Source organism: Mus pahari, chromosome 1 (assembly GCF_900095145.1).
Source record: "Mus pahari chromosome 1, PAHARI_EIJ_v1.1, whole genome shotgun sequence".
Taxonomy (NCBI): domain Eukaryota; kingdom Metazoa; phylum Chordata; class Mammalia; order Rodentia; family Muridae; genus Mus; species Mus pahari.
The window spans coordinates 27,877,587-27,893,121 of NC_034590.1; the positions used below are offsets into that span (position 1 = coordinate 27,877,587).

The 15,535-nt window shown below is 43.3% G+C and overlaps 1 protein-coding gene across 2 annotated transcripts in view; it reads left to right on the forward strand.

The window, feature by feature from the left end:
- Positions 1-13,267: 13,267 nt before the first annotated feature.
- LOC110334749 (sialic acid-binding Ig-like lectin 13) overlaps positions 13,268-15,535 on the forward strand; it is an 8,780-nt gene continuing 6,512 nt past the window's right edge. The window contains exons 1-3 of one of the 2 annotated variants that reach the window (XM_021216628.1): positions 13,268-13,746; positions 13,923-14,201; positions 14,369-14,416. In XM_021216628.1, coding sequence (XP_021072287.1) covers positions 13,311-13,746; positions 13,923-14,201; positions 14,369-14,416 — 763 coding nt within the window. In that variant the 5' untranslated portion in view covers positions 13,268-13,310. The remainder of the gene's footprint in view (positions 13,747-13,922; positions 14,202-14,368; positions 14,417-15,535) is intronic. The other variant, XM_021216650.1, reaches the window with a different exon arrangement.

Consider the following 15,535-nt stretch of genomic DNA (forward strand, 5'->3'; position numbering starts at 1 on the left):
GTACAACAACTACTGTTGCTATTATGGAATATAAGGAGGAGGATATAACATAAAGCAAAGATCAGCACCTATTTGGAAAGAGCCAGACAATATGTAAGACACAAAAGTCAGACTGTTTCTGTCATACTTACTTAATTGTGCAGCTGCAGCACAAAAGTAACCGTAGATATGATTACAAGTTAATGCACCCATGCTCTGGCGAAACTGCTTTAAGCCATCAGTCTGGGTTTGCCTGACAGAAGATAGAATGCTAATTCCTAAGACCATCAGCTAGGCACTTAGATCGTGTTACAGGGCAAGAAATTGCAGAGGTTTCTCCATCTTATATTCTTACAGTGGCCATTTCCGGTTTAACTGGAATTTGACCTCGTTGATGGAGAATACCATAGAAAATAACCCAACTGTATTCAAGGAACCTGAGCTCAAGATGCCCCAGTTAGCTCATCTTAGCTTCTGCTAAACAGCCCACTTGTGCAGAAGCCCCTGCAGCTAACTGCTTATTTATCTGTTAAATTGCCTGCTTCTTCCAAGCATCCTCCTACCCCCACCCTGCAGCTGCTGAGCAAGATGCCATGATGTGCGGGTTTTTTGCCTTTAAAAACCCTGTGCTCTGGACACTTGGGACTACAAGTAGGTTCAGAATTCAAGAGTTTAGTCTCAATTGACTGAAATAAAGACTTTGAGCCCAGCAGGCCTTTAATCCTGCAGAGGATTTAATGCATAGAAAGGCTGTCTCTATGCACTCAAAGCCAACTTGATCTGCATAGTGAGTTCCAGGACAACTAGGGAGATGTAGAGAAATGCTGTCTTTAAAGAAAAGAAAAAAAAAAACTTTCAATTGGCTATAATCTGTGTTGTGTCTGAGTGGTCAGCTCTGATAGACTCCCCAAAACAATAGGACTTGAAAACCTGATTCTTTCAAAAGAAATTGATTGCCTAGCTCTCTCAATCCACAAAACCCAGTTGGATAAGGTTAAATTTTTTTCTAAATAGTTCATGAGGACCATTGAAAGAAATTAGGACAAATTTTAGCTTATTAATTTACCTTCCAAAAAAATGAGATCTTTTTAAACAAGGGCACAGGGAAGCCACCAAACTGATGGATTCGTGGGTGAGAATAATGTTTTTATTATAGATATGAGAGAAAGAAAAGTCAGACACCTTTGAGGTAGCCCAGTGTGGTGGTCAGGGCTAAGCCTCTGGGACATAGAGGAGAAGGGCAGACAAGGGCTGTCTTTCTTTCTTCCTTTCTTTCTTTCTTCTTCTTTCTTTATTCTTTCTTTCTTTCTTTCAAAGCTGACTTTTTTGTTTGTTCTCTTTTTTTAAGATCTATTTATTTATTTTATGTATATGATGAGTACACTGTAGCTGTCCTCAGACACACCAGAAGAGGGCATCAGATTCCATCACAGATGACTGTGAGCCACCATGTGGTTGTTGGAAATTGAACTCAGGACCTCTGGAAGAGCAATCGGTGCTCTTAACCATTGAGCCATCTATCCAGCCCAGGGCTGTCTTTCTTGAAAGCAGGGAAAATCTTTCCAGATTATAAAGGGGGGGGGGGGAGCTACAGCTGCTGGTGGGGTAGCATGGCTCCTGTGACCTGGAACGGTCTGGAAGTTTAGTGTCGGACTTTCATATTACATGTCAGTAGGGATTGGAGGAGTCTGGAGGTTAGTGTGGTGGTTTGTATATGCTCAGCCCAGGGAGTAGCACTATTAGGTGTGGCCCTGTTGGAGTAGGGGTGGCCTTGCTGGATGGAGTAGATGTGGCACTGTGGTGTGGGCTTTAAGACCCTCATCCTAGCTGTCTGGAATTCAGTATTCTGCTAGCAGCCTTCAAATGAAGATGTAGAACTCTCAGCTCCTCCTACATCATGCCTGCCTGGATGCTGCCATATTTTCATCTTGATGACAATGGACTGACCTCTGAACCTGTAAGCCAGCACCAATTAAATGTTGTCCTTATATTAAAATAGAGTACAATATTCCCCCTCAAAAAATACACTTGAAGTAATATTGGACTGTTTTAAAACAGATGTGAAATCCTGATAAATAATGGGAGTGCTCCAAGAAGGGCCAGTCCCCTCCAGATGTCCACAGACTTATTAAACTCAGTATTCATGTACAGTTGTACATTTCAACCATGTTTGAAACATAGATTAGAAACAACCCAAAGGGGCTTTAGGGTGCTTGATAAACTGTGATAGATTTCCATAATGGAGTCTGTGAAACTATTAAGGTCATATGTCAATTCCATGAGCACAAATTATACAAAGATTAAATGTATCTTGGCAGGTGGGGGAAAAAAATGTTGTCCTTATAACAGTTGCCTTGGAACCGGGCGTGGTGGCGCACCCCTTTAATCCCAGAACTTGGGAGGCAGAGGCAGGCGAATTTCTGAATTCGAGGCCAGCCTGGTCTACAAAGTGAGTTCCAGGACAGCCAGGGCTACACAGAGAAACCCTGTCTCGAAAAAAAAAAAAAAAAAGAGTTGCCTTGGTCATGGTATCTGTTCACAGCAGTAAAACCCTAAGAGAGTTAGCATTGGCTTGTCAATAGGGAGCAGAGACCTCATCTCTTCCTGGCAGACAGGTTCCTGAAGAATGCTGCGAGAATCCACCAGCAATCTTATGTATTTCCTCCCACCGCCCTAGTTGAGCCAAAACTGTCATTTGGACCAAGTCAATGGGCCTGTACTTTGGAGGGGAGATGGGAGTGCTTTGTGTTTTTTCTTTGGACCTAAAAATCTTAAAGTATACTGAATGGGGGTATCCCTATTCAGAAAAATAGAATGAACAAACTAGTAAATAAATCAGAAGGAAAATTGTCGATTAAGTAGTATAGTATGGTATAATTTTAAGGTTTTTTTTTTTTAGGTTATAACATTTTTCCTTCCCTACGTATTGTCACCTATACTTTTTCAAATTTGTGATCTCTTCTACTATTAGTTCTTATTGCATGCATTGTGCATATAAATATGTATTTCTAAGTACACCTGCTCAGACTGCACATAACTTTTATGCATATTTTCAGGGCTGACAACTTGGAATTGGATAAGCAATGGCTTTGCACTTCCCTGGGGGGAGACTATTTCTCCTGCTCTCAGCATTCCTTAGTTCTTATGTAAGGTTGAGTCCTCATGGACTTGGTTTGGTTGATTCTTTGTTTTTGAGTTCCTTGTGTACTCTAAATATTAATCCTGTCAGATATAAAGCTACCATGGTCCTAGGAATCAAATTGGGTGCTCTATAAGAGCAGCAACTGCTCTTAACTGCTGAGCCATCTTTCAGCCCCAACATTTATTTTCTTTATATTATTCATTGTGACTGTGAAGAAATCTCCAAGTAGTTTTAATTGCATCTTTTGGAGGTCTCTGCTTAGTTTCAGGCTGATTTATTGACTAATCAATTTATTGATTTGATTTGATTTTTTTCTAGACTGTTTCTCTGTGTAGCCCTGGTTATTCTGGAACTCGATCTAAGACCAGACTAGCCTTCAGGATTAAAGGCATGTGCTACAGCTCCATTTTTAATTGGGTTGTTGACTTAGTTGGTATATCTATTGCTGTGAAGAGACACCATGACCACAGTAACTCTTATAAAGGAAAGTATTTAGTTGGGGCTGACTTACAGCTCAGAAGTTTAGTCTATTATCATCATGGCAGGAAGCATGTCAGCACACAAGCAGACATAGTACTGAGAAGGAAGCTGAGAGTTCTACATCCAAATCAGCAGGCAGCAGGAAGGGAGAATGACCCTGGGCCTGGCTTGAGTATCTGCAATCTCAAGGTCTGCCCACAGTGACACACTTCCTCCAACAAGGGCATACCTACTCCAACAAGCCCATACCTCCCAATAGTACCACTTCCTATGAACCTATAGAGGTCAGTTTTCATTCAAACCTCCACAGCTATGTTCTTGGTGTTTAGGAGTTTGAGTATGAGGTGTTCTTTGTATACTCTAGATACTAATCCCATGTCAGATGCATACCTGGTGAAGATAATTTTTCCTAATCTGTAAGATGCCTCTTTACTGGGATTATAGTGTCCACTGCTGTACAACTTTTGTAGTTTCATGAGGTCTCATGTATTAAATGTTGGTCTTAATGTCTGCACTACCAGGGCCCTGTTGAGAAAGTTGTGTTCCAATGAGTTCAAGTGAATCCCCTGGTATCCCCTTTATAAGATTCAGGATATGGGTCTTAGGCTGAGGCCATTGATCCACTTGATGTTGAGTATTATGTGGGATGAATGATAAGTATCTAGTTTCACTCTTCTACAGGTTGACCAAACTCATTTCTGAAAGATGCTGTCTTTTCTCTGATCTGTATTTCTGATCTATTTATCAGACATCAGGAGTGTAAGCATATGTGTGGGTCCTTATTTCTAGTCCATGGGTCTGTTTTTATGCCAATACCATGCTTTTTATTATTATTATTACTATTACTATAGCTCTGGAAGCATAACTTAAAATCTCACACAGTAACACCTCCTGAAGATATTGTTCAAGATAGTCGGGCCATCCTGGGTCTTTTGTGGTTTCAAATGAAATTTAAGAATTTTTTCAATTTCTATTTATTGCTATATGACAATTTTAATGACTATTTTCAATAAATCTATATCTTGGTTTTGGTATGGTGGCCATTTTCTCACTAATAATTTTACCAATAAATGAGAATAGGAAGCTTTTAGATAGCTTTTCAATTTCTTTTCGCCGTATCTTGCAGTTTTCACTATATAAAATTTCTGTAACTTGGGTAAATGTATTCCAAAATGTTTTTGGAATATTGTGAGCAGTTTTCTTTTTCTGATTATTTTCCTCTGTATGTATTTGGTTGGTTGGTCGGTCTGTCTGTCTGTCTATCTATCTATCTATCTATCTATCACTCCATATTTTATTTTTCCCCAGCCACCCACCCTCCTACTGCTCCACATCCCATAACTCCTCTCCTAACCCCTGTCTCCACATGGATGTCCCCACTCCCCTCCCCACCTGACTTATAAACTTCCTGGGGACTCCAGTCTCTTGAGGGTTCATCATCTCTGAATGAACACAGACCCAGCAGTCCTCTGCTGTATGTGTGTTGGTGGCCTCATATCAGCTGGTGNATGCTATATGACAATTTTAATGACTATTGCAATAAATCTATATCTTGGTTTTGGTATGGTAGTCCAGTGTTTGAGAGATCTCGCAGGACCAGATTAATTGAGACTGCTGGTCCTCCTACAGGGTTGCCCTCCTCCTCAGCTTCTTTCAGCCTTCCCTAATTCAACAACAGGGGCCAGCTGCTTTTGTCCATCGGTTGAGTACAACTATCTGCCTCTGACTCTTTCAGCTGCTTGTTGAGTCTTCCAGAGTGCAGTCATGCTAGGTCCCTTTTGGTGAATGCTCCATAGCCTCACTAATAGTGTCATGCCTTGGGACCTCCCCTGAGCTGGATCCCTCTTTGGGCCTGTCGCTGGACCTTCTTTTCCTCAGGTTTCTCTCCATTTCCATCCCTGTAATTCTTTCAGACAGGAACAATTATGGGTCAGAGTTGTGACTATGGGATGACCCTCCCCTCCCTCATTTGATGCCCTGTCTTCCCGCTGGAGGTGGGCTCTATAAGAGCCCTCTCCCTACTGTCGGGCATTTCATCTAAGGTCCCTCCCTTTGAGTCCTGAGAGTGTCTCATCTCCCAGGTCTCTGGTGCATTCTGGAGGGTTCCCCCAACCTCCTACCTCCAGAGGTTGCCTGTTTCCATCCTTTCTGCAGGCCCTCAGGGCTTCATTCCTTTTCCCTCACCCAAAAACAGATCAAGTTCCCCTCTCCCCCCTTATTGCCTCCCTCCTTCCATTTTCCCTCCCAAGTCCCTACCTCTCTCCCCACTTGTGACTTTTTTTTTTTTAAGCTAATATCCACTTATTAGTGAGTACATACCATGCATGTCCTTTTGGGTCTGAGTTATCTCATTCAGAATGATATTTTCTAGTTCCATCCATTAGCCTGCAAAACTCAGGATATCCTCCTTCTTAATAGCTGAGTAGTATTCCATTGTGTATATGAACCACATTTTCTGTATCCATTCTTCTATCATGGGGCATCTGGGTTGTTTCCAGCTCTGGCTATCACAAATAAGGCTGCTATGAACATAGTGGAATAAGTGCCCCTGTTGCATGGTGGGGCATCTTTTGGGTATATTCAGGTAGATCTATATCCAATTTTCTGAGGAACCTCCAGATTGATTTCCAGAGTGGTTTTACCAGTTTGCAATTCCACCAGCAATGGAGGGAGTGTTCCTCTTTCTCCACATCCTCTCCAACATGTTATCACCTGAGGTTTTGATCTTAGCCATTCTGATTGTTGTAAGGTGGAATCTCAGGGCCATTTTGATTTGCATTTCTCTGATCACTAGGACTTTGAGCACTTCTTTAGGTGCTTCTCAGCCATTCCAGATTCCTCTGTTGTGAAATCTTGGTTTAGTTCTATACCCCATTTTTTGATTTGGGTTGTTTGGTTGGTTGGTTGGTTGGTGAGTTGGTTGGTTTTCTTTGGTGATTAACTTCTTGAGTTCTTTATATATTTTGGATATTAGCCCTCTATCAGATGTGGGATCAGTGAAGTTTTTTTTTTTCCCAATCTGTAGGTTGCCAATTTGTCTTATTGACTATGTCCTTTGCCTTACAGAAGCTTTCCAGTTTCAGGAGGTCCCATTTATCAATTCTTGATCTTAGAACATGAGCCATTGGAGTTCTGTTTAGGAAATTTCCCCCTATGCCAATGAGTTCAAGGCTCTTTCCCACTTTCTCTTCTATTAGATTCAGTGTATCTGGTCTTATGTTGAGATCATTGATCCACTTGGACTTGAGCTTTGTGCAAGGTGACAAATATGGGTCTACTTTCATTTTTCTACATACAGACAGCCAGTTAGACCAGCAGTTGAAGATGCTTTCTTTTTTCCATTGTCTATTTTTGGCTTCTTTGTCAAACATCAAGTGTCTGTAAGTGTGTGGTTTTATTTCTGGGTCTTCAATTCTTTTTTTTTATTAGATATTTTCTTCATTTACATTTCAAATGCTATCCCAAAAGTCCCCTATACCCTCCCCCAACCCAGATCCCCAACCCACCCACTCCCGCTTCCTGGCCCTGGCATTCCCCTGTACTGGGGCATATTATAGTCTTCAAAAGACCAAGGGCCTCTCCTCCTACTTGGCCATCCTCTGCTACATATGCAACTAGAGACACAAGCTCTGGGGGGTACTGGTTCGTTCATATTGTTCCTCCTATAGGGTTGCAGACTAGGTCTTCAATTCTATTCCATTGATCTACGTGTCTGTCTCTGTACCAGTACCATGCAGTGTCAGGTATGGTGATTCCCCCAGTCATTCTTTTATTGTTAAGAATTGTTTTCGCTATTCTGGGTTTTTTGCCTTTCCAGATGAATTTGAGAATTGCTCTTTCCATGTCTTTGAAGAATTGTGTTGGGATTTTGATGGGGGATTGCATTGAATCTATAGATTGCCTTTGGTAGGATGGCCATTTTTACTATATTAATTCTGCCAATACATGAGCATGGGAGATCTCTCCATTTTTCTGAGCCCTTCTTCTGTTTCTTTCTTGAGAGACTTGAAGTTATTGTCATACAGGTCTTTCCCTTGTTTGGTTAGATTTACCCCAAGATATTTTATATTATTTGTGGCTATTGTGAAGGGATTTGTTTCCCTAATTTCTCCCAATGTTCATTTCCAGGGATAATGACTTTCTCCTGGCATCCTTTCCTCCATTTGGGAGTCTCAAGACCTTGGATACATCCCTACTAGCCTGCCCTGTGGTCATTTACATATGAATGATTCCGATAGGTTCATAAGTCTGAATACTTAGCCCTCAGCAGGTGGTAGCATCAGGTGGTAGAGCTCTAAGCTTTTTGGTTTCAATTGCTCTCTCTCTCTCTCTCTCTCTCTCTCTCTCTCTCTCTCTCTCTCTGTGTGTGGGGGGGGGGGGGGGCTACAGAATGAATGAGTCCAAGAGGTTTCAGAAGTAGATGGAGAAAAGATCTGTATAAACAACAAGTGAGACCCATGCCAGGAGAAAGCTACCGGGAGAAACTGCTGGTGACGCTGCTGGGGTCAGGCTTGAGAGTGAAGCTACAAATCTGGATGCTGGATGAAGACAATAAACATGATCTGGAGCGGAAAATAAGTTATGTGTGTCTTGTTTGTAGATCAATATGTGAGCTCTCAATTGCTGTTTCAGCCACCTGTTGTTTGCCATAATAGTGCCTAACCCTCTGCAACCATAAGCTCAATTAAACTCTTCTTTTATAAGTTCCCTTTATCATGGTATCTTATCACAGCAAAAGAAACTAGCTCAGATCTTCTACCTTGTCCTGTAGCACAGAGACACAGGTAAACTACCTGCCCTTCCTGACAGAGCCACTCACAACTACTGCTTGTACAAGAAGGATGCTCCAGTCCACACATCCTATGCTTTGGCCCGGCCCAGTGAATCCATCTGACACTACTCTAACTGCACCCTCCCCAATTCAGAGGCTGATGTGGAGTCTCATAGCCAGAGTCCCAGCCTAATGAGTCCCATCCGTGCATTCTGTAAACTCCAGCCCAGGCACCTCTGTCCATGTTAGACACACAATAATAATATGGTGCTTTTATTTTTTTTTTTTTTACAAAATGTGGAAGCTATATGGCATCATTAAAAAAAAAAATCCTTGAATTATTGTTGTAGATGAAGGAGAAGAATCCCAAGTTAATGTTATAGACCAGATCCTCAACAAGAACACAGAAGGCAACTTTCCCAAACTGAGATGAGGCACACTCATATAGTTTTACACACACAAAAGGCCGACTACACAAGAGCAGAAAAGAAACTCCTCATAGAATATCCAAATTAAAATGCTAAATACATAGAACCAAACAAAAATAGAGCATTGAGGAAACACTCGTCATGGAAAAACAACAACAACAACAACAACAACAAAAACTATCAGAGCTAGCAGCTGATTCCTCAATGGAAAATTTGACAGCCAGAGAAGACTGAAGCAATGCATTACAAGTTCTAAAAGTCCACAAATGCCAGCCTAGATAACTAGACCCAGAAAAACTAGTTGACATCGCTAAAGAAGAAAGAAAAATTTTCAATAACATAAACAGGCTACAAGAATTTATGTACATTAAAAGCAATCCTAAAGAAAAAGTTGGAAGTGATACTGTGGCTAAGGAGAGGAGTCAGCATGTCCAAGATACTCTAGAAGAAAAAAAAAAAAAAACAGTGAAGGTCTAATTACTGAAATAGAGAGAAACGTAGAGGTGGGGGACTGCAACCAACACATAGCCTTTAAAAATAACTTTAAATATTAATAGCTGTCTTAGTTCTGGTTTTATTACTGTGAAGAGACACTGACCAAGGCAACTCTTATAAAGAAAAACTTTTAATTGGTGCTGGCTTACAGTTTCAGAGGTTTAGTCAGTTATCATAGCAGGAATCTTGGCAGTGTCCAGGCAGACATGTCCAAGTGTGACATGGACCCACAATCATGAGATCTGCTCACTTTACCATGTTCCTCACCATCCCAAAGCTGCTAGACTGACAGAAAAAGAGAATGACCTTGTGAAGACACAGTTACAGTGCCAATTATGTGGCAACACACTGGAGAGCTGTGGCAGGGGTCTCCAAAAGTGATATAAGCTTTGAATCAGCATCAAGTATATGGTACTGTTTCTCTTCTACTATAGCTTGTAAGTCATTCTGATAAACCCCTTTTTAGATGGAGAGAGAGAGAGAGAATAAACTCTTTTCTCTAGAGAACCATGACTAATTCACGGGATAGTGGGAGAGAAAAGAAGAGGTAGTAGAAGATAATGGGGGGCAGATATGAAAAAATTCTACTACATTGTACTTAGCTATGGTGTGTTCACAATGGTATGGTTGTGGACACATGATGAAGCAGAAGGAAAATGTGATTCTGAAACACTTCACTTTGTAGACTGAACATGAACAAATAAGAAAGTTTTTTAAACACCAGAAAACAGAGAATGGCGCTCGGGAAGAGGCTTGTCCGCGTCCTCCTTTAAGGTCCCTCAGACCTCAGAAGCTCCCTCCTCACAAGCCACCGAGAGGCCCAGACACAGTCAAACACAGCAGGTGTCCGAAGCACAGATGTTTCCTCTCTTGTGGCTCAAGAGGTTTTAAACCAAAAGTCATGCTCCTTGGGTGCCAAGCAGCATGTTTCATGAGTGACTGTCCCTGAATGGATCATGGAGACTGTCCACCCCTTGCTTCCCCACTTTGTGGGGGCCATTGTCATTCTTATCCCTATGTCACCTCGCCCATTTCACCTCGCCCATTTCTACTTCTGGGGTCACATGGCCTCAGCCCTGAATTAGCATCTCATCTCCCTTTGCTTTTCCCTAGGGAGACACTTGTGATTGGATTTGAAGGCCATAAATAATCCAGGGTGCTCCCCGATGGGCAAAATCCTTACTTAGTCACATCTACCAAGACCACTCACAGGTGGAGGGAAACACTTAAAGGACCCAGGCAATGGGGCCTGGGTTTCTTTGGACTGAGCTACTCTGTGGCCTTTGCCCCAAGATGTTTGTCTATCTGAACCAGCCTCCTTTATAATCTTTGTTTTCTTCTTCCTCCTGGGCATGTCCTTGGTCTCCTTGTACATATCAAGAATGCTTAGGAAACAGTATCTTGCTGTCCTGAAAAGAAAAGGGCTATAAAGAGGGTGACACATTACACATTGTGAGAAAACATCTAAAAGTAGGTGACTGTATCCATGATGTGTTACAGATCCAATAAAATGGCTTATAATCAAAAAGAAATAATTCCAAATTCAGAAAACAAGACACTATCCAATAATAACAGGACAACTACATATAAAATTTTCAGAGAATAAAATGCAGCATGCTTAACCGGACCCAGGACATCCACACCACACTCCACCCCCACCACCACCCCAAGGCTCAGGGATCATCGCAGAGGGGTGGAAAGAATGTCAGACCCACATGCAGTGAATGAGTACAGGAAACAGTGTTCTCTGTACACACCAGGCAGCCGCACACATGAACCCAGAGTGATTGTGATAGCATGTGTAAGACTGTGCAAACTCAAGCCGGGCCAGTTCCCAAAATAGAGAGGAGAGTTAGACATGGAATCCTGCACACTAGTTGAAAAGCTGCTAAAAGTCGGTTTTCTGTAAGAGTATGGTGCCTGGTGGGTTGGCCACACCCCAGTGGATTCACACTCCCTGGGTTCACAAACCCAAGAGTATATGGGAAACACAAACAAGAATCAATGGGTGTGACTGAAAATGAGAACACAAGGGTGGGTAGATAGTGGAGATAGGGTGGATTTGATCAAAATACACAGCATTAAATACTCAAGGAATTAATAAAAATACTTTCGAGACAGTCTCTCACTATGTAGTCATGGCTGATTTGGAACTCACAATATAAACTAGACTCATTCAAATCACAGAGCTCTAACTCTAAGTGCTACCCTTTAAAAGGGTGCCCCATCATATCTAACAAATAAATTTAAGTGTGTGTGTGTGTGTGTGTGTGTGTGTGTGTGTGCGCACAAAACATCAAATTCTATGGCATGAGAGAGCATAAGAACTGAATCCAAACTTGAAATTTTCCTAAACAATCCTCTTATGCTAGCTGACAAAATAATGCCTCACGATAGACATTCACCTGGGAGATAGAGATCTGAGATTCAAAGAAAGAGCAGATCTGCAAGATGAGGACTTAGACATGGCTGCCACCCATACCACACCAGGGGCAGCTGTTTAACCTGCACTGGTTGAGAACTCGTGTCCTCCTTTTGTGTCACATTGCTGGTGGTAGTACTGTCATTGATTGACACCTTGGGAATCAATCCATAAGATGTGAAGGAAATAATTCCCAGCTTGTGCTTTACAAATACATCTCATATGCATGCCTCACTGGCAGGTAGAGTCATCTCCTGTGCCAGCAGCTCTGAAGACAGTAGCACCAGTGTATGGAGAGTTTGAGGTCCCTACCCAGCAGGCAGCATGGGAGGAGACCAGACACATGTTTCCCCTCTTGTTTCTACCTCTGCAATGCCCACAGCTCACTATGTGTTTCCTGGATAAATGAGTGAGCAAACAGATGCTGGCTTCAGTTCATCAGAGATCCTTCTCCTAAGAGGAGACCTTAGACTAAGAAAAGCTCTTAGACTCATCCCTGGATCCAGGTCCACCCCAGTGCTGTAGGAAAGTCCCTCAGAACTTGTTCTCTAACCTTCTCGACCCCTTCCTTCCTTCCTTCCTTTCTTCCTTCCTTCCTTCCTTCCATCTTTCCTTTCTTCTTCCCTTCCTTCTTGTGCATATGTGTGTGCATATACTGATGCACTTATATATGCAGTGTTTATGCATAAGTGTGGGTATGAGGGCCAGAGATTGACATCAGGCATCTTCCTCAATGATCTGCCTCATTAAAATGTTTTTTAACATTTATTATTGTAGCCAGGCGTGGTGGCGCACACCTTTAATCCCAGCACTCGGGAGGCAGAGGCGGGCGGATTTCTGAGTTCAAGGCCAGCCTGGTCTACAAAGTGAGTTCCAGGACAGCCAGGGCTATACAGAGAAACCCTGTCTCGAAAAACCAAAAAAACAAACAAACAAACAAAAAAACCCACATTTATTATTGTATATCTTATGTGTGGAGTGTACATGTGTGCACCATGTGCATGCCCAGTGCAGGTCAGATTAAGATGTCAAAACCCTTGGAACTGGAGTTATGGATGGCTGCAAGCCACCAAGTAGGTGCTGGAAACTGAACCCAGGTCCTCTGTAAGAGCAGTAAGTGTTCTAAACCACTGAGCCATCTCGGCAGTTCCTCCACCTCATTTTTTGAGACAGGATCTCTCACTGAATGTAGAGACAACCAATTCAGGTAGAGTGGCTGGACACCATGCTCTAGAGATCTTCCTGTCTCTGCCTCCCCAGACCTGGGATTCCAGATGTGCACTGTCATGACCAGATGTTTATGTACATGCTGTGAATCTGAACTTAGGTCCTCACGTTTGTGAGCAGTCTCCACAGACTTTCTTCCCTGAACCACCCCCACCCCAACGCCCCTTTCCCTCTGCCCCATCTCTTTAATGTCTGACTACTGGGCTTGCATGTGATCTCTGCAGAGAGGAGGGAAGACTTGGGCCACCTGCTGTCCCTAGTTCCTCTTCTGTGAGCTGAAGTCTGTTGATTCTCCGCTGCTTTCCCAGTTCCTATGGGTGAGCCCTCCAGTTTGCTTACCCACAGGAGCCCAGGCCATCTGCTGGGATGCTGCTGCCCCGACTGCTGCCCTTGCTCTGGGTGTTTAAGTGGGCATCTGGAAACTGCTTTATTCTCCCTAGAGAGGTCATAGGTACATATCCGTCACTGACACTGGAGTTAGAGTCTGTGACGGTGCAGGAGGGTCTGTGCGTCCTTGTGCCCTGCCACCTCGTTGAGTACCCCAGGAACAGGTGGTCAGACGCTGACTTTGGGTACTGGTTCCATGAAGGGGAAAATACACACGCTGACTCTCTGGTGGCTACAAACAACCCACATCGACCAGTGCAGAAGGAGCTGCAGAGCCGATTCCACCTCTCTGGGGGCTGCTCCTTGGACATCAGAGATGCGCAAAAGGGTGACAACGGTTCTTACTTCTTCAGACTGGAAAAAGAAGGCAAAACGTGGAATTTCTGTGAGGAGAGGATCTCTGTGCATGTGACAGGTAAAGTACTTGCTCCAGGTTAGCCACAGAAGCTTACAGGGCAGGGCTAGGACCCCAGCCTGAGAGTGACTGGGGATGAAGCAGGGAAGTGGAAGAGTTGAATCAAAAAACCTGGGCTTCTCGGTAGCTGTCCTTCACCCCCATCCTGACCCTGCATGTCTTTCTCTCCTTACCAGACCTCACTCACACCCCCAACATCAGCATCCCACAGACACTGGAGCTTGGCCGTCCCGCCGATGTGATGTGCTCTGTGCCCTGGGCTTGTGAACGGGGAACACCCCCCATCTTTTCCTGGATGTCAGCTGCCCTCATATCCCTGGGCCCCACGACCACGCTCTCCTCAGTGCTGACCCTCACTCCCAGGCTCCAGGACCATGGAACCAACCTCACCTGTCAGGTGACCTTCCCTGCAACTGGTGTGACTGTTCAAAAGACTGTCCAGCTCAATGTCATCTGTGAGTTCAGCCCAAGGCTGGGGATTCATGGTAGCTGTATCATAGATTATGGTTGAATTGGGGACAGTGGACCCAGACCTCATCCCTCTTGCATTCTATGATTTCTGGACAGTTATGAGAAATGTTTCTGAAACCTGAGATGTTAAATTCTTTTTCTTTTCTCCAAGATAATTCACAGAACTCCACAGTCCATGTCTCTGGAAGAGTTGGTCCAGGTAGGGGAAGTCATCTTGGGTTGGAGGAACAGAATCTCTTTAGCCCAGAGCAGAGTCCATCCCTTTTTACCCTGAACACAAAAACCCCCTTCTTAGAAAGCTAGTGACCCTCCTCATTCGCAGCACATTCAAAGTTCTGGAGCACCTCCCACACCTCCATTCTTCCTCAATCCTTTGGGCTTCTGGACTCATTCCTGAGCCATTACAGGGATAGGTCAGCATTCACATAACAGAATCACACAACCTGGACACTTTTAGTCCATTCATGAATCTGCCTGCAGCTTCAGCACTTGAGTCTGTCAACAGCTTTGATCTGAATGCTTGTGCAGGAGACATAGCCATATGCCGAGCAAACACAGAGGGCTGTTCACAGAAATTCAGTTCCCTTCTCAGAACAGACCAGTGACTACACCCAGTACCAAGCTTTGGTTTATTCACGTGTGACCCGAGGGAACTTGGGATTCAGTAGCCTACCCACCGTTGTGCCCCATGACTCTGGAACACACTGATTGGATTTAGTTCTGTGGACAGCTTCTATTCTCTGGCAGCCATCCCATTGATGTTATTTTCACCAAAAATCAATGTGCAGTGAAGAGTTCTGTATCTGTTTTCACAGGTGTGTCTGTCTGTCTGTCTGTCTGTCTGTCTGTCTGTCTGTCTGTCTACATGTCTGAATTACTAATTCCCAAGTGCAAATTACAGTGGAGCCTGGTGTCTCTCTGATATAGAGAATGGTGAGCAAATGTTTCTTCATGGACATTGGACAGTAGAACATTCCCAAAAGGAAGCTAGGAGAGTTTGCACTTCCACCAAGGCACTGTGGATGAAACCCTTTCTGTTTTGTTTTAATTTTGGTCCTAAGGACTGATCCTAGGATGAGCATCGATCCTTATCCTTGTCCATGCAAATCTTTTGTATCTTTATCAATATCAGGAGATGTTTGACGTTGCCTCGGACTTTTATCAGATGTAAAGATTTTATGTACTTTGAACAGATAAAAAAGAAAATGTAGTGATGGAGAGAGCTCAGTGAATAACAAGCTTGCCTTGCAGGAACCTGAGCTCAATTCCCAGAATCTACATTTCACACAGACACACACACACACACACAAACACACTC